The sequence below is a fragment of the Lipotes vexillifer genome, unplaced genomic scaffold (assembly GCF_000442215.2).
Source record: "Lipotes vexillifer unplaced genomic scaffold, Lipotes_vexillifer_v1.1 scaffold525, whole genome shotgun sequence".
Classification (NCBI taxonomy): Eukaryota; Metazoa; Chordata; class Mammalia; order Artiodactyla; family Lipotidae; genus Lipotes; species Lipotes vexillifer.
Genome location: NW_006786891.1, coordinates 466,004 through 488,961, shown reverse-complemented (window position 1 = coordinate 488,961; position 22,958 = coordinate 466,004). Strand labels below are relative to the sequence as shown.

At 38.0% G+C, this 22,958-nt stretch overlaps 1 protein-coding gene across 2 annotated transcripts in view; it reads left to right on the top strand.

The window, feature by feature from the left end:
- Window positions 1-21,294, top strand: part of BTF3L4 (basic transcription factor 3 like 4) — a 29,083-nt gene extending 7,789 nt beyond the window's left edge. The window contains exons 3-5 of one of the 2 annotated variants that reach the window (XM_007459614.1): window positions 17,913-18,114; window positions 18,977-19,036; window positions 19,586-21,294. In XM_007459614.1, the coding sequence (XP_007459676.1) occupies window positions 17,919-18,114; window positions 18,977-19,036; window positions 19,586-19,632 (303 nt within the window). In that variant the 5' untranslated portion in view covers window positions 17,913-17,918 and the 3' untranslated portion in view covers window positions 19,633-21,294. The remainder of the gene's footprint in view (window positions 1-17,912; window positions 18,115-18,976; window positions 19,037-19,585) is intronic. The other variant, XM_007459613.1, reaches the window with a different exon arrangement.
- The last annotated feature ends 1,664 nt before the right edge of the window (window positions 21,295-22,958 follow it).

The window sequence follows — 22,958 nt, the reverse complement described above, 5'->3', positions numbered from 1 at the left end:
ACCGCTCTTGAATTTTAATGTAAAATAAGATTTTTTTCTAATGATACAGAAATAAAGAAACCCAAAGATTTCTTCCAGTAGGGTGGACTTTTTTCCCACACACAGTCTCTCAAAGCATTACCTCAGCCAAGCTCTAGCAACAGCTTTACATGAATTGGATTTCTTATTAGACCTCTTTCAAAAATTATTCATTAAATTTTTAAATTATTTTATTATATTTTGATAATACTACTTTTCTCAAATCTGAAGCCAAAGATTGATGTTATTTCAAAAGGTACTCAAGAAAAATTATAATAACATCAACTGTTTGTGATTTGTTACCATCTAGACGTACTTCTACCTAATGATTCCATTTCTGATAGTAACCAATGTTAAAATTTTCACTGCCATCAGTTAGATTTCATTATGTCATTACTTTGTGTGGCACCCTCTCACAGTTTTTAGTAGATTATTAATGGACATGTGCTGTGAAACATAGATCAGAAGCAATGTGGTGATGGGGATTACTATTAAAGAAATAGCAGAGTACCCAAAAAAAGGCAGTGAAATGGCAAAGTGCTACATATTCCTTCAACCATGCATATGTGAATGAATGAACACATCGTTTAAATCTGCTTTGTACTTTCAAAGTCAATATACTGATAAAACAGTAGGAAATGTAAGCCACGTGTATCTTTTTTCCATTCAGCTTGATGTGGCTGTGCATTCTTACTCTGATAAATATTAGAACTTCATTTGCAAGTCTTGAAATTAAGCATTTAAAATGCTTTTTTTTTTCTGAGCTATTGAAAGCTTTTATATATTTTCATTGACCTAAAATAATTTTCAGAGAGATCATTCTCTATCTGGGGTATATTTGAGAAAAAGCAAATTTAAGCCTCTCTTTAAAAATCACAGCTTGACAGCTGCATAGCACAGGGAGATCAGCTCGGTGTTTTGTGACCACCTAGAGGGGTGGGATGGGGAGGGTGGGAGGGACGGAGACTGGAGGGAGGGGATATGGGGATATATGTATAGTATAGCTGATTTGCTTTGTTATACAGCAGAAACTAACACAACGTTGTAAAGCAATTATACTCCAATAAAGATGTTTAAAAAAATCACAGCTTAATTAAAAAAAAAGAATAAGTTGTAATAATGGACATAAACTCTGATAATGTTAAACCTAACCTACTTATAAGTGTTCAGGCAGTCTTATATCTTTGCCTACCTTTCTACTCTCTGACTCCATGCCCACCCCTCCCCACCTCAACACTGTTGACGTTTTGAACCAGATAATTCTTTACTGTGGGAACTGTCCTGTGCATTGTAGGATGTTTGGCAGCATGCCTGGACTCTACCCACTAGATCCCCAGTTACAACAACCAGAAATGTCTCCAGACGTTATTGCACATTCTCTGGGGGGCAAATCACCCTTGGTTGAAAACACTTCTTTAGAGAGAGGAAAAGATGATATTTATACCTCCTTGAGGTATAGATTTTAACTGCATAATATTTCCAGGGGCATGCTTGTCTAAATGTTTGGTTTGTTAAAATTTGGAAGACTTTATGGTTCTTATAATTAATAAAACTTTTAGTGTTTTATAGTGAAATAAAAAGCCAGTCAGTTATCAGTCTTTGATCTCTTCAGAATATAGTCAAACTAGTTATAATGGTGTGCTGAGGTCATGGTTTATTTGTCGTCAAAATTATCATAATAAATTTTTAATGGTAGTGAACATCTGCTGTATGCCAAGCATTTTGCTAGGCAGTGATTCATAAGATACTATTCATAGTCTCTGTCGTTTAGAGCTTAAAATCTAGTATAGAAACTAATTAGACAGCTAGACAGATAAACAAATATGTATTATCCATTTCAGCTTCACAGTGTCTCATGGTTGGTTGTTACTGGTTACAGATAAGAAAGCTGAGACTTAGAGAGTCAGGTATCTGCCCAAGATCACATAGCTAGTAAGTGCTGAATTCCAGGTTTGAACTAAGTATGTCAAAACCAGAGTTCATTTTATTCATTGATTTATCCTGCTTTGGTCTTTTTAGTTATACTTTCTTATACCCACTATTGGCCTTTTCCTCTCCTCCTGCCCCTCCTTCCTCTTTGTTCTTCCAGACTCCCCCCAAAGAAAGGGACAGTACCTGCCATATATCCTGTATTATCGAGCACCTGCCATGTTCAGTTCATTACTTAACATTATAGATAAAAGAAATCCCCATCAGTATTTCCAAGGACATTGCTTTTTCTCCTTTTTCAGGTATTAATGTAGGTGTTATTTCCTCCCAGAAGCCTTCCTGGTAGCACACATACACATTTATGCAAAGAAGGGTTAGACGCCTTTCCTATGTGCCTCCATAATGCCCTGTATTTAATTTTATTATAGCATGTATTAAACTATATTATTAATTCTTTTTTGTTGGTATTGCCAGTGCAGTTCTGTTTGGAGACACATATCTCCAAAACGTCACACAGAAAATTAATGGTACATAATAGACGTGTACATGCTCTTGTTGCACTCCCACCCCCGTGTGTGTGTGTGTGTGTGTGTGTGTGTGATGTCTTCCAACCCTCACAGACTAGTTGTACAGAGAAAATATGCATAAAGAAAATTAACACTGTAAGGTAACAGCTGTAACATTCTGAATGTTTGAAACTAAAATGGGAAGGTTTGCTTTCTTCCTTTCCCTCTTTCTAAAATTGATTTTTTGAGAACCAAGATATTTGGTACTTTATATAACACTTTGCAGATCTAAAATAATTTTGTTTAGGTATATCTAGTGTACTGTATAATCTGGCTTGCCTCAAACATTATGTTTTGTGTTACTATAATTAAAGCAGAATTTTTTTCATTTTTTTTTTAAGAAAATTATGACACACGCTTGGTTTAAAACAGCTTCTAGGAGGAAAAAAGAAACTACTACATTAAATGTATACATGAAAACGTGTGCAGTTTTCAGAAACATTAAGATATGAAAAAGTATATACATCTTAGAATAGAAGAAACGATTATTTTACAATTTCGTTATTTTTAACTTGGGATGTTTTCAGCTTTTTTCTAAGTGCTGAACTCTGGAAGATACTATCTTTTTGGTTTTTGGCAGTTTAAGGAAAGCAGATAAAAACATTTGAAAAGAGAAGATACCATTACCATTGTTGTAAAGCAAAAATAATATTACTATATTTTCTGTACTTTGACCTTCAGAACATCAAACCAATAGAAAGTACTTGGTTTGGTGGATTGGAACAGAGATCAGAGTTGGGTTTCAAAAACTTATTGAATGCACTTTTGCTAAGTAAAATTTTATTTTATTTTATTTTATTTTTTTGCGGTACACGGGCCTCTCACTGTTGTGGCCTCTCCCATTGTGGAGCACAGGCTCCGGACGGGCAGGCTTAGTGGCCATGGCTCACGGGCCCAGCCGCTCCGGGGCATGTGGGATCTTCCCGGACCGGGGCACGAACCTGCGTCCCCCGCATAGCAGGCAGACTCTCAACCACTGCACCACCAGGGAAGCCCTGCCAAGTAAAATTTTAATCTTACTTTCTAGGCTGTCAGTATCAGTAATTTTTTTCCCCTCCTAAAGCTTAATTTATGTCCTCTTCAAATACTTAAAAACTAAAGGACTGTTTGAATTAAGAGAGGCTTCTCTGGACTTTTATGTATTCCCTAGTTTGTTAATTTGGGGTAATAAATTCAATCATATGTAGATTTCTTTTACCTGTTACCAAAGACAGAAATCCAAAGCTGTCAAAAAGGGGCAGGGGAGGGCTTCCCTGGTGGCGCAGTGGTTGGGGGTCCGCCTGCCAATGCAGGGGACGCGGGTTCGTGCCCTGGGTCTGGGAGGATCCCACATGCCGCGGAGCGGCTGGGCCCGTGAGCCGTGGCCGCTGGGCCTGTGCGTCCAGAGCCTGTGCTCCACAGCGGGAGAGGCCACAGCAGTGAGAGGCCCGCGTACCGCAAAAGAAAAAAAAGGCGGGGGGCAGGGGAGTGTCAGAGACTGTTTCATACAAAAAAGCCAAGTAAATACCAGGTTTTAGGAAGAAATTCCTATGTGAACTCTGAGAGTATAATCCAGAACTAAATTTCTGAAAATGTTTTATGTTCTCTGACATTTGAAGATATTTGGATGTGCTTCTTACTTGGTAATCTAGTTGACTGTAGTGACCATGTTGTCACCTTTCTTCTCCTGATGATAACATGCATCTATCAAAAGTAGGATCTGGGGCTTCCCTGGTGGCGCAGTGGTTGAGAGTCCGCCTGCTGATACAGGGGACACGGGTTCGTGCCCTGGTCCGGGAAGATCCCACATGCCGAGGAGCGGCTGGGCCCGTGAGCCATGGCCGCTGAGCCTGTGCGTCCGGAGCCTGTGCTCCGCAACGGGAGAGGCCACAACAGTGAGAGGCCTGCGTACCGCAAAAAAAAAAAAAAAAAAAAAAGTAGAATCTGTTTCATTTCCCAGAGATAATTGATGTCATCAGATGTATTTAGTGAGAAATGTCACCAAAAATCTGCTTCTCTGGTTCAGATGGTCTAGTTGTTTCACAGAGTTTTACTATTATATTCAGAGGACAGCTTCTATCTTAACTAAGGTATGATTCTGCCTCCATGAAACCTTCCCTATCTTTCCAGGCATAATTCATCAACACTTTATCTGTACTTCCACTGCCCTTAGCTTAAATTGCTCTGCTATAATGTGTTTATTATTACAGCCTCATATTGTAGGGTATGATTACTTATTAACCAAGTAGTCTGTTTGCAGTAGATTGTAAGAGTCTTGACAGTAGGAACTGTGTTTATTCATCATTTATAATCTATAGCATGCTGACTCCCATGATGAGTTTGTTTGGGGCCTGTTAAGTTAAGCAATACTGATTATTCTAGGTGGAATTGTTTTGCAAGAAGTTAGCCATAGAGAGCTGGCGCTCAGGAGAAAGCTTAGGGCTGGGAATTTAAATTTTGTCATTGTACACATAAGTTTTACTATTTATATTTTCCTCTTGGCTCTTATTTTTCTTGAACCAGTTATACAGAAGGAGAACCTAAAGTTATTTGTTGACCCTTACTGCGGTTCCTTCTTCCTCCAGCTAGACCCTCAGGTGTCAACGGGTGTACAGTAGAGTAAAAGAGAAACACTGTGTACCATTCAACTTATTATTACACAGCAGTCTTACATTCTTTAAATATCCTGCTTTTTTGGGTTTTTTTCTTTCCTGTTTTTTGTGTGTGTGGTAAAATAAACATAACATAAAATTTGCCTTTTTTTTCCCTATGTGCAGAGCTTTTTTTTTAATTTTTGGCTGCGTTGGGTCTTCGTTGCTGCACGTGGGCTTTCTCTAGTTGCAGCGAGCAGGGTCTCTTCATTGCGGTGCACGGGCTTCTCACTCCAGTGGCTTCTCTTGTTGCACAGCACGGGCTCCAGGTACATGGGCTTTGGTAGTTATGGCTCGCAGGATCTAGAGCACAGTCTTAGTAGTTGTGGCACACAGGCTTAGTTGCTCTGCAGCTTATGGGATCTTCCCAGACCAGGAATCGGACCCATGTCCCCTGCATTGGCAGGCGGATTCTTAAACACTGCACCACCAGGGAAGTCCCAGATCTTTTTTTTTTTTAACGATTTTTTAAAATTGAAGTATATATGGGACTTCCCCGGCGGTCCAGTGGTTAGGACTCTGTGCTTCCACTGCAGGGGCACAGTTTCAGTCCCTGATCAGGGAACTAAGATCCCGCAAGCCGCGTGGCATGGCCAAAAAAAAAAAAAATACAAGGAGTGTTCTGCCTATGTTTTCCTCTAAGAGTTTTATAGTATTTGGTCTTACATTTAGATCTTTAATCCATTTTGAGTTTATTTTTATATATGCTGTTAGAGAATGTTTTTATTTCATTCTTTTACATGTAACTGTCCAGTTTTCCATGCTCAAGTTATTGAAGAGACTGTCTTTTCTCCGTTGTATCTTGCCTCCTTTGTCATAGATTAATGGACCATAAATGCGTATCTTTATTTTTGGGCTTTCTGTTCTGTTCCATTTATCTATGTGTCTGTTTTCATGCCAGTATCATACTGTTTTATTGCTCTAGCTTTGTAATATAGTCTGAAATCAAGGAGCATGATTCCTCCAGCTCCATTCTTCTTTCTCAAGATGGTTTTGGCTTTTCAGGATCTTTTGTGTTTCCATACAAATTTAAAAATTTTTTGTTCCAATTCCATGAAAACTGCTATTGGTAATTTGATAGAGATTGCATTGAATCTGTAGATTGCCTTGGGTGGTATGGTCATTTTAACAATTATGATTCTTCCAATCCAAGAACATGGTACGTCTTTCGATCTGTTTTTTGTCATCTTCAATTTCTTTCATCAGTGTCTTAATAATTTTCGGAGTACAGGTCTTTTGCCTCCCTAGGGAGGTCTCTATTCCTAGGTATTTTATTCTTTTTGATACAAAGGTAAGTGGGATTGTTTCCTTAATTTCTCTTTCTGCTATTTTGTTGTTAGTGTATAGAAATGCAGCAGATTTCTGTGCATTAATTTTGTATTCTGCAACTTTACCAAATTCATTGATGAACTCTAGTAATTTTTTGGTGGCATGTTTAGGATTTTCTATGTATAGTATCATGTCATCTGAAAACAGTGACAGTTTTATTACTTCTTTTCCAATTTGGATTCTTTTTATTTCTTTTTCTTCTCTGATTGCTGTGGCTAGGACTTCCAAAACTATGCTGAATAAAAATGGTGATAGTGGGCATCCCTGTCTTGTTCCTGATCTTAGAGGAAATGCTTTCAGCTTTTCTCCATTGAGTATGATGTTAGCTGTCGGTTTGTCATATGTGGCCTTTATTATGTTGTGGTAAGTCCCCTCTATGCCCACATTCTGGAGAGTTTTCATCATAAATGGATGTTGAATTTTATCAGAAGCTTTTTTGGCATCTGTTGAGAGGATCATATGCTTTTTTACTCTTCAGTTTGTTAATGTGGTGTATCACACTGATTGATTTGTGGATTCTGAAAAATCCTTTCATCCCTGGGATAAATCCTACTTGATCATGGTGTATGATCCTTCTAATGTATTGTTGGATTCAGGTGCTAGTATTTTGTTGGCGATTTTTGCATCTAGGTTCATCATAGCGATACTGGCCTGTAATTTCCTTTTTTTGTGGTGTCTTTGTCTGGTTTTGGTGGTGGTGGCCTCATAGAATGAGTTCAGAAGTTTTCCTTCCTATGCAGTTTTTTGGAATAGTTTCAGAAGGATATGTTTTAACTCTTCTCTAAATGTTTGATAGAATTCACCTGTGAAGCCATCTGGTCCTGGACTTCTGTTTACTGGGAGTTTTAAAATTACTGATTCAATTTCAGTACTGGTAATTGGTCTCTTCATATTGTCTATTTTTTCCTGGTTCAGTCTTGGGAGATTGTACCTTTCTAAGAATTTGTCCATTTCTTCTAGGTTGTCCATTTTATTGGCATATAGTTGCTTGTTGCCTCTTATGGCCCTTTGTGTTTCTGTGGTATTGGTTGTAACTTCTCCTTTTTCATTTCTGATTTTACTGATGTGAGCCCTCTTCCTTTTTTTCTTGCTGAGTCTGGCTAAAGGTTTATCAATTTTGTTTACCTTTTCAAAGAACCAGCTTTTAGTTTTATTGATCTTTTTTATTGTTTTCTTAGTCTCTATTTCATTTATTTCTGCTTAGATCTTGATGATTTCTTTCCTTCTGCTGCCTTTGGGTTTTGTTTGTTCTTCTTTCTCTAGTTGCTTTAGGTGTAACGTTAGGTCATTTATTTGAGATTTTTCTTGTTTCCTGAGGTAAGCTTGTATCTCTATGAACTTCCCTCTTAGAACTGCTTTTGCTGCATCCCATAGGTTTTGGATTGTCATGTTTTCGTTTTCACATGTATCAAGGTATTTTTTGATTTCCTCTTTGCTTTCTTCAGGGATCCATTGATGGTTTAGTAGCATATTGTTTAGCCGCCATGTGTTTGTGTTTTTTGCAGTTTTTTTCCTTGTAGTTGATTTCTAACCTCATACTGTTGTGTTTGGAAAAGATGCTTGATATGATTTCAGTTTTCTTAAATTTACCGAGGCTTGCTTTGTAGCCCAGCATGTGATCTGTCCTGGAGAATGAATGTTCCATGTACACTTGAAAAGAATGTGTATTCTGCTGCTTTCAGATGGAATGCTCTATACCTATTAAGTCCATCTGGTCTAATATGTCACTTAAGGCCTGTGTTTCCTTATTGACTTTCTGTCTGGATGGTCTGTCCATTGATGTAAGTGGGGCGTTAAAGTCCCCTACTATGATTGTGTTACTGTTGGTTTCTCTTTTATGTCTGTTAACATTTGCCTTGTGTATTGAGGTGCTCTTATGTTGGGTACATATATATTTACAATTGTTATATCTTCTTGGATTGATCCTTTGATTGTTATGTAGTGTCCTTCTTGTCTCTTGTAACAGTCTTTATTTTAGAGTCTATTTTGTCTGTCATAAGTATTGCTACTTCAGCTTTCTTTTGATCTTCATTGGTGTGGAGTACCTCACTTTCAGTCTGTATAGGTCTCTTGATCTGAAGGGAGTCTCTTGTAGGCAGCATATATATGGGTCCTGGTTTTGTATTCATTCAGCCAGTCTGTGTCTTTTGGTTGGAGCATTCAGTCCGTTTACATTTAAGGTAATTATCAGTATGTATGTTCCTATTGCCATTTTGTTAATTGTTTTGGATTTGTTTTTGCAGGTATTTTCTTCCCCTTCTTTTGTTCTCTTCTCTTGTGATTTGATGGCTATCTTTAGTGTTATGTTTGGATTCCTTTTTCTTTTTTGTGTGTATATCTTTTATAGATTTTTGTTTTATGGTTACCATGAGCTTTTTGTATAACAGTCTGTATATTCATGCTTGTTTTAAGTTGCTCATCTCTTAATTTCAAATGCATTTTAGATGCCCTGCATTTGTATTCTCCTACCCTCATGATTGCTGTTTTTGGTATTATATTTTATATCTAATTTTTTGTGTATCCCTTAACTGCTTATTGTATATACAGATGATTTTACTACTTTTGTCTTTTAAACTCCCTACTAGCTTTGTGTGTGGATGATATCGTGCTTTATTGTACGTTTGCCTTTACCAGCAAGCTTTTCCATTTTGTAATTCTCTTGTTTCTAGTTGTGACCTTTTCTTCTCTGCCTAGAGAAGTTCCTTCAACATTTGTTTTAAAGCTGGTTTTGTGGTGCTGAATTCTTTTAGCTTTTGCTTGTCTGTAAAGCTTTTGATTTCTCCATCACATCTGAACCTCGAAAGCCTTGCTGAGTAGAGCATTCTTGGTTGTAGATTTTTCTCTTTCATCGTTTTGAGTATATCATCTCTCCCTTCTGGCATGCAGAGTTTCTCCCGAAAATTCAGCTGATAGCCTTATGGGAGTTCCCTTGTATGTTATTTGATGCTATTCTCTTGTTGCTTTTTTTATATATATATAAATTTATTTATTTATTTATTTTTGGCTGTGTTGGGTCTTTGTTGCTGCCCACGGGCTTTCTTTAGTCACAGTGAGTGGGGGCTACTCTTCATTGTGGTGCGGGCTTGTCAGTGTGGTGGCTTCTCTTGTGGAACACAGGCTCTAGGCACACAGGCTTCAGTAGTTGTGGCTCGTGGGCTCTAGAGTGAAGCCTCAGTAGTTGTGGCACACGGGCTTAGTTGCTCTGTGGTATGTAGGATCTTCCCAGAACAGGGCTCGAACCCGTGTCCCCGCATTGGCGGGCGGATTCTTAACCACTGTGCCACCAGGGAAGTTCCCTCATGTTGCTTTTAATACTGTCTCTTCATCTTTAATTTTTGTCTTTTTTTTGTGTGTGTGTGGTACGCAGGCCTCCCGTTGCAGAGCACAGGCTCTGGACGCGCAGGCTCAGCGGCCATGTCTCATGGGCCTAGCTGCTCTGCGGCATGTGGGATCATCCTGGACCAGGGCATGAACCCGTATACCCTGCATTGGCAGGCAGACTCTCAACCACTGCGCCACCAGGGAAGCTCTAATTTTTGTCATTTTGATTACAATATGTCTTAGTCTGTTCCTCTCTGGTTAATCTTGTATGGGACTGTCTGCTTCCTGGACTCGGGTGACTTTCCTTTCCCAGGTTAGGGAAGTTTTCAGCTATTATCTCTTCAAATATTTTGTCAGGACCTTTCTTTCTCTCTTCTCCTTCTGGGGCCCCTGTAATCTTACTATTAGTATACTTGATGTTGTCCCAGAGATCTCTTAAACTGTCTTCATTTCTTCTCATTCTTTTTTCTGTTCAATGGCAGTGATTTCCACTAGTCTGTCTTCCAACTCACTGATCCATTCTTCTGCCTCATTTAGTCTGCTATTGATTTCTTCTAGTGTATTTTTCATTTCAGTTATTGTCTTCTTCGATTCTGTTTGGTGGTTCTTTATATTTTCTAATTCTAAACTTCTCATTTCTCGCTCTGTGCATCCCTTCTCTCCTGAGTTCTTTGATCATTTTTACAACCATTACCCTGAACTCTTTTTTTGGGTAGATTGCTTATCTTCATGTCACTTAGTTCTTCTGGGATTTTACGTTGCTTAGTTCTTATGGAATTTTACATCAGTTCTTCACTGTCTGAAACATATTCCTCTGATGTCTCATTTTGTCTAAATTGCTATTTGTGTTTTTATGTATGTAGTAGGTTAATTATGTTTCTTGGCCTTGGAGAAGTGGCTCTCTGTAGGAGACATCATGTGCGTCCCAGCAATGCACTCTCCTCTCATCACCCAAGGGCCAGAGGCCAGCTGGTCCCAGGGTAGTGTCTGGCCTGTGTTTGAGACTTGGTCTGCAGGCTGCAGAATTGTAGTGTTCTTGCTTCTGGTGTCTGCCCCCAGGTGGGCGAGGCTGGTCTAGAGACTTATGTAGGCTTCCTGGCGGGAGGGGCCAGTGCCTGCCCACTTGTGCGTGGAGTGGGGTCTTGGCCCTCTGGTGGGCAGGGACATGTCTAGAGGTGGCTGTGGACTTAGGAAGTCTTTAGGCAGAGTGTCTGCTGGTGGATGGGGCTGTGTTCATGCCTAGTTAGTTGTTTGGCCTGAGGCCTCCCAGTCCTGGAGCCTACAGGCTGTTGGGTGGGGCCAGGTCTTGGTTCCAAGATGTCAGCCTCCAGGAGAGCTCATGCAGATGAATGCTCCCTGATATGCCCACTACCAGTGTCTGTGTCCCCAGGGTGAGGCACAGCTGCTCCCCAACCCCTCCCCCGCCTACCCAGGAGACTATCTAAGACCAGCAGGTTGGTCTGACCCAGGCGCCTATCAGATTACTGCTTTTGCCCTTAGTCGTGATGCACATGAGATTTTGTGTGCACCTTTTAAGAGTGAAGTCTCTGTTCCCCCCAATCCTGTGGAGCTCCTGCAATAAAGCCCCGCTGGCCTTCAAAGCCAAATGGTCTAGGGGCTCTTCGGGGGCCCCAATGTGGGGCTCAGAACTCTCACTTCTGTAGGAGAACCTCTATAATATAATTACTCTCCAGTCGCCCACCCAGTGGGTATGGGATTCGATTATATCTCAAGTGTGCCCCTCCTACATGTCTCGTTGTGGTTCCTTCTTTATGTCTTTAGTTACAGAAGATCTCTTCTGGTGGGTTCCAGTCTTTTTTATCAATGGTTGTTCTGTAGTTAGTTATGATGTTGCTTGTGAGAGGAGATGAGCTTAGGGGTCTTTCTACTCCCCCATCTTGGCCTCTCTCAGTTCTCAATTTCCCCTTCTTTCTTTTTATTTTCCTAGAGAATTCTCTTTTTTTAATATTTATTTATTTGTCTTTTATTTTTGGCTGCATCAGATCTTTGTTGCGGCATGTGGGATCTTCATTGTGGCATTCAGGATCTTTCATTGCGACACATGGGCTCTTCATTGCGGCTCACGGGCTTCTGTCTAGTTGTAGTGTGTGGGTTTTCTCTCTCTAGTTGTGGTGTGTGGACTCTATAGTTGTGGCGCATGGGCTCTGTAGTTTGTGGCACACAGGCTCCATAGTTGTGACATGCGGGCTTAGTTGCCCACGGCATGTGGAATCTTAGTTCCCCAACCAGGGATCGAACCCATGTCCCCTGTGTTGGAAGGCAGATTCTTTACCACTGGACCACCAGGGAAGTCCCTCCCCTTCTTTCTTCTAGAGATGATTTCACCTGTTATTCTGCTTCCTCTCCATCATCATTTCACTGATAACTCTGCAGCATTTGCCAAGACTTTCCTTAAAATTCTATGCTTTGCTTCTTGTCCTTTCTCCTACTTCATTGTATCCTTATTTACTTTGCTGTCTCCTTTTGTTTTCCATCCCACTAAAACTATTATTTCCTCAAAATTTTGTCACTAGCATTCTTTATTTGCTCCATTAATAGTTCTCAAAATTGGTCTTGGGACCACTTTTTTTCAGAACCATATAGGTTGCTTTTAAAAGTTTAGATTCATTGATCCACCGGAGAGCTCCAGAATTAGATTCCCATTTTAACCAATTTTAAGTGTACAATTCAGTGGCATTAATTACGCTCACAATGTTAGGCAACCACTACCATTATCTATTTCCAAATTTTTCATCATCCCAAATAGAAACTCTGTACCCATTAAGCAATAACTCCCCATTCCCCTTTCCCCCAGCCTCTGATAATCTCTAACTTACTTTCTGTCTCTGGATTTGCCTGTTGTAGATATTTCATGTAAGTGGAATCATGTAATAGTTGTCCTTTCATGTCTGGCTTACTTCACTTAGCATATTTTCAAGGTTCATCCATGTTTAGCATGTACCAGAACTTCACTCCTTTTATAGCTGACTAATATTCCATTCTATGGGTAATACCACATTTTATCCATTTGTTTATTGATGAACATCTTTTGTTTTTAAAATAGCTTCCACCGCCCCCCATAAAAATACATTGTCATCATAGAAAGTTAAGGGTATGCAGAAAATATGAAAAAGATATTAGCATTCAGTCATAACGCCACTACAAAGAAATAACTACTATTAGTCTTATATTTCTTTCCTATCTTTATATGCATATATATTTAATATATCTGAGACTACAGTTAGATGTACAATTTGGAATCCTTCCTTTTCCAAATAGTATTATATTATAAAAATTGTTTCATGTCATTAAAAAATTCTTCTTAATTGTCAGTCTGAATGTCTACATGTATTCCAATATATGAACATACTGTAATTTAACATTTCTTTATTTATTATGCATTATAATGCTTTGATAGTAAAGATTCACATGTTGGACTTTTATATACATAAATATTTATCTTCATCTCCAAGTTCCTTAAGACAGATTCTTGGAAATACAGTTACTGACTGAAATATCGTGAACATTTTTAGAACTCTTCATCCATATTGCCAAATTGATTTTCAGAAAGGACATGCCATTTTATGCTATCTATGGCATAGCTACAGAGAATCCATCTCATCAGACTCCTGCCACCAGAGCATAAGAGAAAATGATCCCAGCATATCATATAGTCTAATAATGTCTGTTAGCTTTCACTTATATTAGTAATAATAGGTTATGCTTCATACTAGCCTTTAGATATAAGCAGGTGCTGAGCTTAAAAGAATTGAATGTGAAAGATACTGACTTATGGGAGTGTGTGCAAAGGCCATAATCCTCAAAATCTGACATCCCTTAGCCTTACACAATCCAGACACTTAACGTGTCTTATTCTTAAAATGTCTGTTATTTCACCCCATTAAAATATAGCAGGAAGGCAATAAAAGATTAATTTCCTAATGAACATTTAATTGCCACTACATACAGGAAGGAGTAGCAATAAAACTTGATTTTAAGACAGTTATGAACTGCAGCTAACTGGCCTAGTGGGGACTTTGAAACAAACAAACAAAAATTACACAGCATAAGAATTTAAACTCCCTCTCTGAACTGAGAGGGCAGTTAGTTACCGGCAAGAGCTGTGGAGTCAATCATAACTTTGTAAGCCTCCTTATAGCCATGAAAACTTATTGTTGTGTAGGAATGAAGCGAGCATCAGATTTACCAGCTAGAAGGCTGCTATAGTTAGTATATGTGCCCTACTCAAAGGCCAGCAAGGGCAGGGGTTGTTAAGGTTTTGATAAGTAGCGTAATTGGACCACCCATCAGTTGCCCGGAATGACTTAAAATAGCCCTCAATTCTATAGAGCAGTGGGGCTGATTCTGAAAGGGCAGAACAATAGGAAAAGTCAGGCCAAAAATACAGCCCAGGAGGTTCTGGGTGTCTTCATTGGGGGCACTACTGGTGCTATTTCTAAACCTTAATATGACCCCTCATCTAGCATTTGGGGAAGTGAGATCTGACAGCATCCATGATTTTAGAATAAGTTTTATAGGAGGTGTCCATTCAGCAAATTTGAGTGACTATTAGGTGCTGACAATTGGGGGGGTTCTGTATCTCGTAAGGCAAATGGCCTCTGATCTCAAGGAGTTCACCTTGTAGTAAGGTCAAAGATTACAAACATAATTATATTACAAGATAATTCTATATAATATCAGTTTCCATGAAGTGCAGAAGGTGAATAAACCACCTTAAGTTTTCACAGAGAAAGAAGCATCTGACCCAAGTCTTGGATAAATGGGAACTTAAAATGTGGAGAAGCAGAAAAGTGTTCTTCTAAACAGTGAAAACAGCATATGTAAGTGCACTATGCATGAGAGGACAAAGTATTTTCTGGTAACTACAAGATATGTCAGTATTAGAGCGAAAAATAAGAGCAAGGGCATCTGGAGTTTTGGACTGGGGTCAAAAAAATGCCTCTTCGGGACTTCCCTGGTGGCACAGTGGTTAAGAATCTGACTGCCAATGCAGGGGATACAGGTTCGAGCCCTGGGCCAGGAAGATCCCACATGCCGCGGAGCAACTAAGCCCATGCGCCACAACTACTGAGCCTGAGTCTAGAGCCCTTGAGCCACAGCTACTGAAACCCATGTGCCTAGAGCCTGTGCTCTGCAACGAAGGGTAGCCCCTGCTCGCCACAACTAGAGAAAGCTCACGTGGCAATGAAGACCCAACGCAGCCAAAAATTAAAAATTTAAAAAATTTTTTAAATGCCTCTTCCTCCATAACTCAAGTAGCATTCTTTACCTCAGCTATCTGTTAAGTGGAAAAAACACTGACATAAATGGGATGCTTGATCGATTGAAAAAGGGACCTGAGTGCCGTTGTAGTAGCTATTTTAATAGTCTTTGTTTATTTGTCTGCTCCTTGTTATTATACTCTATATAGATTGTATGATTTACGTAGACCAAACAGCAGTAAAATCACTGGGGAAAGTGAAGTCTTCATATGAAATGCATACAGTTTGCTTTGTGAATTTAACAAATTCCTTTTCCCTCCTTTTGCCTCAAAAAGAGTTGGGAAGTGTCTAACTGATCTTGCTCAGCCCAACAATTAATCCTTTGATAGTTCTAATAGCTTGTATCTAGGAGCCTTATATAACCATGTCATTTGCTCAGTAGAGGGGAAGGAATGTTAGATAGAAATAAAATATTCTGGCCTTTTTAACTTCTAGTATTTCATTCTCTATATTCTAAAACTAAACTCTCCACCCGATTCTGGACCTTTCTGTTCATGAAGCTACATCTTTTATACAACCCCATTTAAAACAACGATTAATAAATTTATTTGTATTTCACAGTCTGGGATGGCATTCATATTGCTTTTCACACTAAACTCAAACAACATATTTTAAACTACAAAGACCTACATCAGGCTGTAAAATATGACTTAACATTTAGCCTTTGGAAAAGAAGATTGAACAGAAGGAAAATTCATGAATTTATTTATTGTTTTTTGCCCCATGTTAGTCTCTTATTTTGCTGCCAGTAAGATATATATTATCCATATATCAGCTGTTATTTAGCTTACATTCTGAGACAAATATTTCTCTGACAAGCTTTTATGGTGCCACAGAATTGAATTTTTATAGACAAATAAGTGTTTTAAGAATGAGAATGACATCATAGGAAGGAAACTAAACAAAGTTGGGAAATCCAGGTTCAAGTTCTGGGTTTGCACATAACCAGCTATTTGTCCTTGGGTATGTTGCTTAACCAAGAGCTCTTGTCTTTAGTATTTATTGCTTTAACAAGAGATTTGAACTAGAAGACCTCTAAATTCACCAAATATATGGCCTGACTTTTTTGGAACAATATTGATTTCAAATCTCTTGTGACTTCAATGTTTGTAAATAAAAAATATCTCATATTACAATGTTTGAGGCTCTTTTCACACCTGGAAATATTGTAGAAATCCTTTATTAAGTGATTTGGTCTTGATTTGGGAAATATAGTCCTACCATATCTTTATTCGTTTCCCATACTAAAATTATGTGATTCTAGGATAGATCCAGAGCAGCATCCCATTTCATATCTACTATGCCACTGCCTTCTCAAGCCATTCCTCTCCTATATTTTCAGCCATTTTTCCATTTAACTTTTCTACTTAAACAGTAATTATCTTCAGAAGTACATAGTTTATCTTTTTCTAAAGTAAATATAAATTATTTTAACTTGTGATGATTTTTGTTCAGGACAGCTAGATTGAATGCTTACTCTGTGTAATATTTGTGGGATTTAGTTACAATTTTCTAGGGGATTTGCCTTTATTATCTCTGTGTTCCAGGTCTTGCCTGAAATTTAGAAGCCCCTTTCTTCCCCTTCCTTTCTGGTGCTATCAGTGGTGGTGATCACCTCTGAGGAAGAAAAGCCCACTTGCACTGACCATGGAGAACACTCAGCATCTCTGCTTGATTGTGACAAGGGCAGTTTTTGGATGGATCATGAAATGCTTCTAAAGTAGCCAAGAGTTAACTTTCGTAACCTTTTTATATAATAAGCATGTTACCACCAAGGTAACTTACCCAGTGAAATCAACTACATAGTGGAATCACATTATTTACACATTTAACTTATATGCAAATACAACTCTACTACAACACAGAAAGAGTGAGAGAGAAAAATAACATTTTACATAGTGCATGCACATTCAGCCTTCCTTTTCAGTGAGTCCTAGGCAATGAATGAAATTAAATCTGAAACAGTCAGTTCATATAGGTGAAAGCTATAGGAGAAGGTCTCCTAGTAATTGATAAATGTTCAGATGGCCAGGCAACTGGGTGGGAGAATTTCCTTGTCATTTACAAGGGTTTTTGAAGGTTGTTGAGAAGCTACACTTAAAAATCAGAGAAACTGACAAAATCCTCTACAAAGAAAGACATGAAGAGAACAAGTTGAAACTTTTGTAAATTTACTAAGTATTCAAAGGAATGAAACACCTGATTGATTAAATTTCTGAGTGTTCTTTATGGGTTTTCAGTGGTTATTTTTACCATACACTATTACCCCCTTACAACCTGTCCCATAAGTAAGATGCTGACTATTGTACAGATACAATAGTATCCATTGATTTAGTTTGCTAGTATAAATTGAGTACGATAATGGTTAATTTCATTATGAAGCCAATTCGTGGCTGATAACTCCATTTTTTAAAAATGTGGGCATGAACTTCTTCCTTGCAGTAGAAATCTTTGAATTTAAAATCTAGATTCTAGGGAATTCCCTGGTCCAGTGGTTAGGACTCAGTGCTTTCACTGCCATGTGCCTAGGTTTGATCCCTGGTCAGGGACCTAAGATCCCACAAGCCGTGTGGCGTGGCCAGTAATAATAATAATAATAGTAATTTTAGATTCTATTATAAAATGACTATTTCTTGACCATCCTAGTACTTTATGCCATGTACATTATTTTACTTTGTGGGTTTTTTTCCACCCAAATCCACGGCTTACATAATTACTACATTGAGATTGCATAACTAACGACCAAGTAAAAATCAGTAATTGGATAAAATGTTCATTAAAACATTTTTAAAGTTGTACCAAATATGTGAAATACATTTTTTTCTGTGATCACACAGGTGAACATGATTAAAGATGATGGGACAGTTATTCATTTCAACAATCCCAAAGTCCAAGCTTCCCTTTCTGCTAACACCTTTGCGATTACTGGCCATGCTGAAGCCAAACCAATCACAGAAATGCTTCCTGGAATATTAAGTCAGCTTGGTGCTGACAGCTTAACAAGTCTTAGGAAGTTAGCTGAACAGTTCCCTCGGCAAGGTAGGTATTTCATTTTAGTACCTCTTTCACTCCTCACCTTACTTAAAGAACCTAATGATTTAAAAGGTGTGTCCATTTTATGCTAGAAGGATTTGCCTGTACATAAATTTTACTTTTTGTAATATTGTATGCTTCATAAATTTTTGAGTTTGTTCCTTTAATAATTATGCTGTGTAGCATGTAGAATATTCAGATACATTTTGGTGGTAATATAGAGTGTTGGGAGGTAATTACCTAAAAGGAAAGTTCCAGGATCTGCAGGCCACATTTTATAAACAGTTGATTTGGTATTCACTTCTGACTAATGGCAACAAGACGATAATGTTATCACAGAACTATATTTTCATTTAATATTGTTGGTTGTGCTATAGATGCAGCAACCGTAAGTTCTGAGTGTCCAAGATAGTTCTGATTTCAAATGTGTCTTGTCATCCCTAAAAAATCAGAGCCTATTAGTTCACTGCTAATACTACAAAGCTAGATAGTTTTACACCAAAAGAGATGGAAAAAATCTTGAATGTTGATTTTTTATTTGGAGAATATGGAATTTGGAGAATTAATTAACTATAATGTCTTTATTTAAACTCACCTAAATTATTCCACTTTGCATGTAAGTTTTACCTTTACTACCCATTGAAATTGCCACCCGTATTTAGTGTATATCTAATGAAGTTAAACTTTTATTAATTTTAGTATCAAGTAAAAAATATGGCATTTAGATTAGGCAATATTTAGCTTTTTCTGAACAGCTATGTAAGATTTGTTTCTAGAACTATGTAGACAGGAAAAAAGCATAAATATTACAAGTGTTTGGTAAAGGTCTTTGTTCTCAATGGCTAATTTTAAAATAAACTTTTTGTAGTGTTGGATAGCAAAACACCAAAACCAGAAGACATTGATGAGGAGGATGATGATGTTCCAGGTAGGTGACATTTCTTTAGTTTTAAGATTTTTAGCATCCTGTTTATCTCATTTAATTCATTGCATGATCATTTTTCAGTTTTTTGTTAATGGTGAGCTTGTGAATTTAAATGGATTCACAACGATGTGCATACGATCTAATGAAACAGGATAAAAGCCCTCCCGTTCAGAACTTAGAAATTGTCACACAAAGCTCTGCTGCATTTATTAAATTGGAATCTGCCTTTATTAAATTGGAATCATTGTGATTATAAATTTGCATAGTTATTGTTACAACATTTCTGTAGGAATTATGATTGACATATGAAAATGCTAGTCACCTTAGTAGTTTGCATAGGCAAAAGAAGACTAACATTTCCTTAGGGTTTCGGTTTTAAGCAGATAAATGAAGCATTATTAGTGAAATGCCACCAATCATTTCTGCCTCTTATATGTTTTCAGGCTAATTCTAGTAGCAACAATTTTGTTTTTATTGGGCTAGAAGTTAGTAATTGCATTTTTACCTCTTTGTCTTTTTTTGTATCTTTAACTTATTTACTTTTTTTTTCAGATCTCGTAGAAAATTTTGATGAGGCATCAAAGAATGAAGCTAACTAAAATTTTTTCTGGTTTTTGGAAGCTGGCATGGACTAGATTTAACAAATCAGCTATGTGGTTCCAAAGTTTTACAGACACGGAGAACATCAGCTGTTACTAGTTCAGTAATATAAATATTTTGTATATTAATAATGCTGTTTGTTCAGCATTTTTCGATCATTTGATTTTGCATTTTGCACTTCCTCCCAGGATCTATTCTTTTGGTCAAAATACGAAGTGTTGGTGCAGTTTGAGGGTGTTTTGGGTTTTGATTCTTGGTTTTTTTGTTTTGTTTTTTGTTGGGGTATTTTTAGTGTGTGTATGTGTATGTATGCGTGTGGGTATGTGTGTATACAGTGGAGAGCAAATTGGAAAACAGTTTTATTTATCCTCCTCCTTACCCCAGTAGAAATAAAACAAATCTTTACATTTGTTACTTTTTATTTTTTCTAATGATGCACAGAATTAATGAAAAGTGAGTATCTTGGATTTCAAATCAGGAGATTTTACCCTTGGAAGTTTGGTTTTAATTTGCTTCGTTAACATATTTCTCATACATTTTTCTGGGTTTAAAATGTCTTGAGATATTTTGTCACCAGCTTCATGCTGGCATAATGGGTAGCATATCTTTGGTGCAGTTGCCTTAGATTCACTTACCTAGTTAGACCCAGAGGAATTTCTTCTACCAGTTTTTGTCCTAAATGCCTTGTTTTCTCCCCTTTTGGTCTCTAAATGGCCTGGTTAGCCTTTGGTAATGCTCTTCCTCATCTTGCATCTACCCTGAGAAGGATGTTCTCCATATAGAGTTAAGCGAGTGCCTAATCCCTCTTTTTGTAAGATTGTTCCCACATCTTGAGGAACAACAGCTCCATCTTCAACTTCTTATTCCTTTGATTTTACAGTTTGGTAGATTTCAAACTGGAATAGCTAGCATGTGCTTGCTAATAATTTTATGCCAGCCTTACCCTGTATCCTAGCTGTTCTTAATAGCAGGTGCAAAAATGCCTCTTTTTCAGCAAGGTTGAAATTGGGAGTGTCCTTTTGAATCAGAAAAAATGGGCCATAGACTCATTCCCCAGCACAAATGGGCATTCTGTGAAATGGTACTGGCCCCAGGAGGATTTCTTCAACCACTCCTCTACTCTTGGCCTTGAACCTACCTCTGGATTGGATCTTACTATTGTAGCTGCTCATAGCATCCTCCTGCATGCTTAGAGTAATGCTTTGGGGGAACACTGGTAAAACACAGTATTTATTTTTTCACCCTCCTTTCAGAGGACTTGGAGGTAAGTTGCATTCATTCATTGATGCTTCCCTCTTGCCGTCTTATAAAAGCTTGCACTTTGTTATATCAGCATTTGTTATAGCCAATATTTAAGGATAAGATTTAGAAAGCCTGTCATGGCCCATCATCAAACTATGGCTTAACCTTGCAGCATATCAACTTTTGTTTCAAGCTAGATATCTTTATTTGATATCTCTAGTGCAAGACCAACATATCAAGAGATCTATAGACATGAAGGCAAAGGTCTTGTATTTTTTTCCATCCAGACACCTCAATTTATTTTATACATTTGTTGATTTTTCCTGTTATGTTTTATATAATATATGGAGTTAACTACAAAATAAAATAACAGTAATAAAATAACAAAAGAGGATAATATTTCCTCTTGTGCTTCTCTTTTTGTTGTCTACAGAATTTACTACTTTTGTATTTTCCCTCTGCTCCTCACCCCCAAATGAATTTCAACCTAGTCTTTTTTTGAAATTATGCTTCATCCATTGTTAGATCAGTAGCTCTACATGGTCTACATAGTCCAGAATGCTGTTCCTCTGACTGTCCCCAAAGGGCACATTGTGGGGCAGAGAGAGTTAAGGGGACTTCAAGTGGTTAGGGTAGTATACGAAATGGGGGGAAGAAACACTCATGTGGAATTCAGGAGAATTGGATCCTAGTCCAAACTCTGGCATTAACCGTATGACCTTGGGCAGGTTACCTAACCTAATGACTTTGAAATTCATCATCAGTCAAATGAGATGTTTCCAAATCAACATTTCTTCTGCTCCTGTAGTTCTGTGAATCTCATTTCTGAAAATCCTCAAGGAGGTATTTTATCATTTTTTCAGAAATGTCTTTTTATCAAATACTCATAAAAGTTCTTTGTGTGTTTATACTTCTTCCGCTTTTACGTTTTGATCATATTTTAACTGCTCACCCAGAGGAGCTCTGGTCAGTATTTCCTTTTATCCTGTTGACAATAACTCTTAATGGCTGCCCTCTCTTGTATACAATGAGCCAATACTCTTTTTTGTTTTATATTTTCATACCTTCCCTTTTCCTGGACAAAGCATATCGAGATCCTGACTCAACCCAAAGAAATGTTCCTGCCTTCAGAGTGAGTAGGCATAGGTAAGAATGTGGATGAAACTTCTATAAATTGTAGTGTTCTTGGCATAAATATGAATTATATAGTTTTTTTAATATGTGAAGTAGTTACTAAATATTTACTTTTTACTAAGGTTATGTATTTATTGCCAAGATAACTATGGAAGAATTTTCTGGGGAAATTCACCTTAAAATTTTGAGATAATTCAAGAAATGTCTATAGAAGGTTGATTGATAATCTTAATTTTTATGGTTAGTCCTTTCAGTTTTTATAAAGCTCCTCATTTATCTGTTTTGGGGAAGCCCAAAGTTTAAGTAGTTGGGACCTTATATTTGTTTTACCCTTATTTTTCCCATTAAGTAATGGTTTAAGAATACATCAAGCATCTTGATTTGTTGTTAAATAACTAGTATTTATGGGATTCCATTAAATTAATTTTAATAAGCCTACCAGGTTCTTGTGAAAACCCATATTGGGATGTGTTTGATTTGTTTCTTTGTTTTAATTCAGTGTTTAACCCTAAGGGTGTTATATATCCATAAATACAATATTATGAGAAGACATAGTGTGGGATAGGGACTTCTCTGGTGGTGCAGTGGTTAAGAATCCATCTGCCAATGCAGGGGACATGTGTTCGATCCCTGGTCTGGGAAGATCCCACATGCCATGGAGCAACTAAGCCTGTGCGCCACAACTACGGAGCCTGCGCTCTAGAGCCCATGAGCCACAACTACTGAAGCCCTCACGCCCTAGAGCCCACGTGCCGCCACTGTTGAAGCCCATGTGCTCTAGGGCCTGCGTGCCACAATTACTGAGCCCATGTGCTGCAACTACTGAAGCCCACGCACCTAGAGCCCGTGCTCTGCAACAAGAGAAGCCACCGCAGCCAGAAGCCTGTGCACCGCAACAAAGAGTAACCCCTGCTCACCACAACTAGAGAAGGGGCACACGCAGCAATGA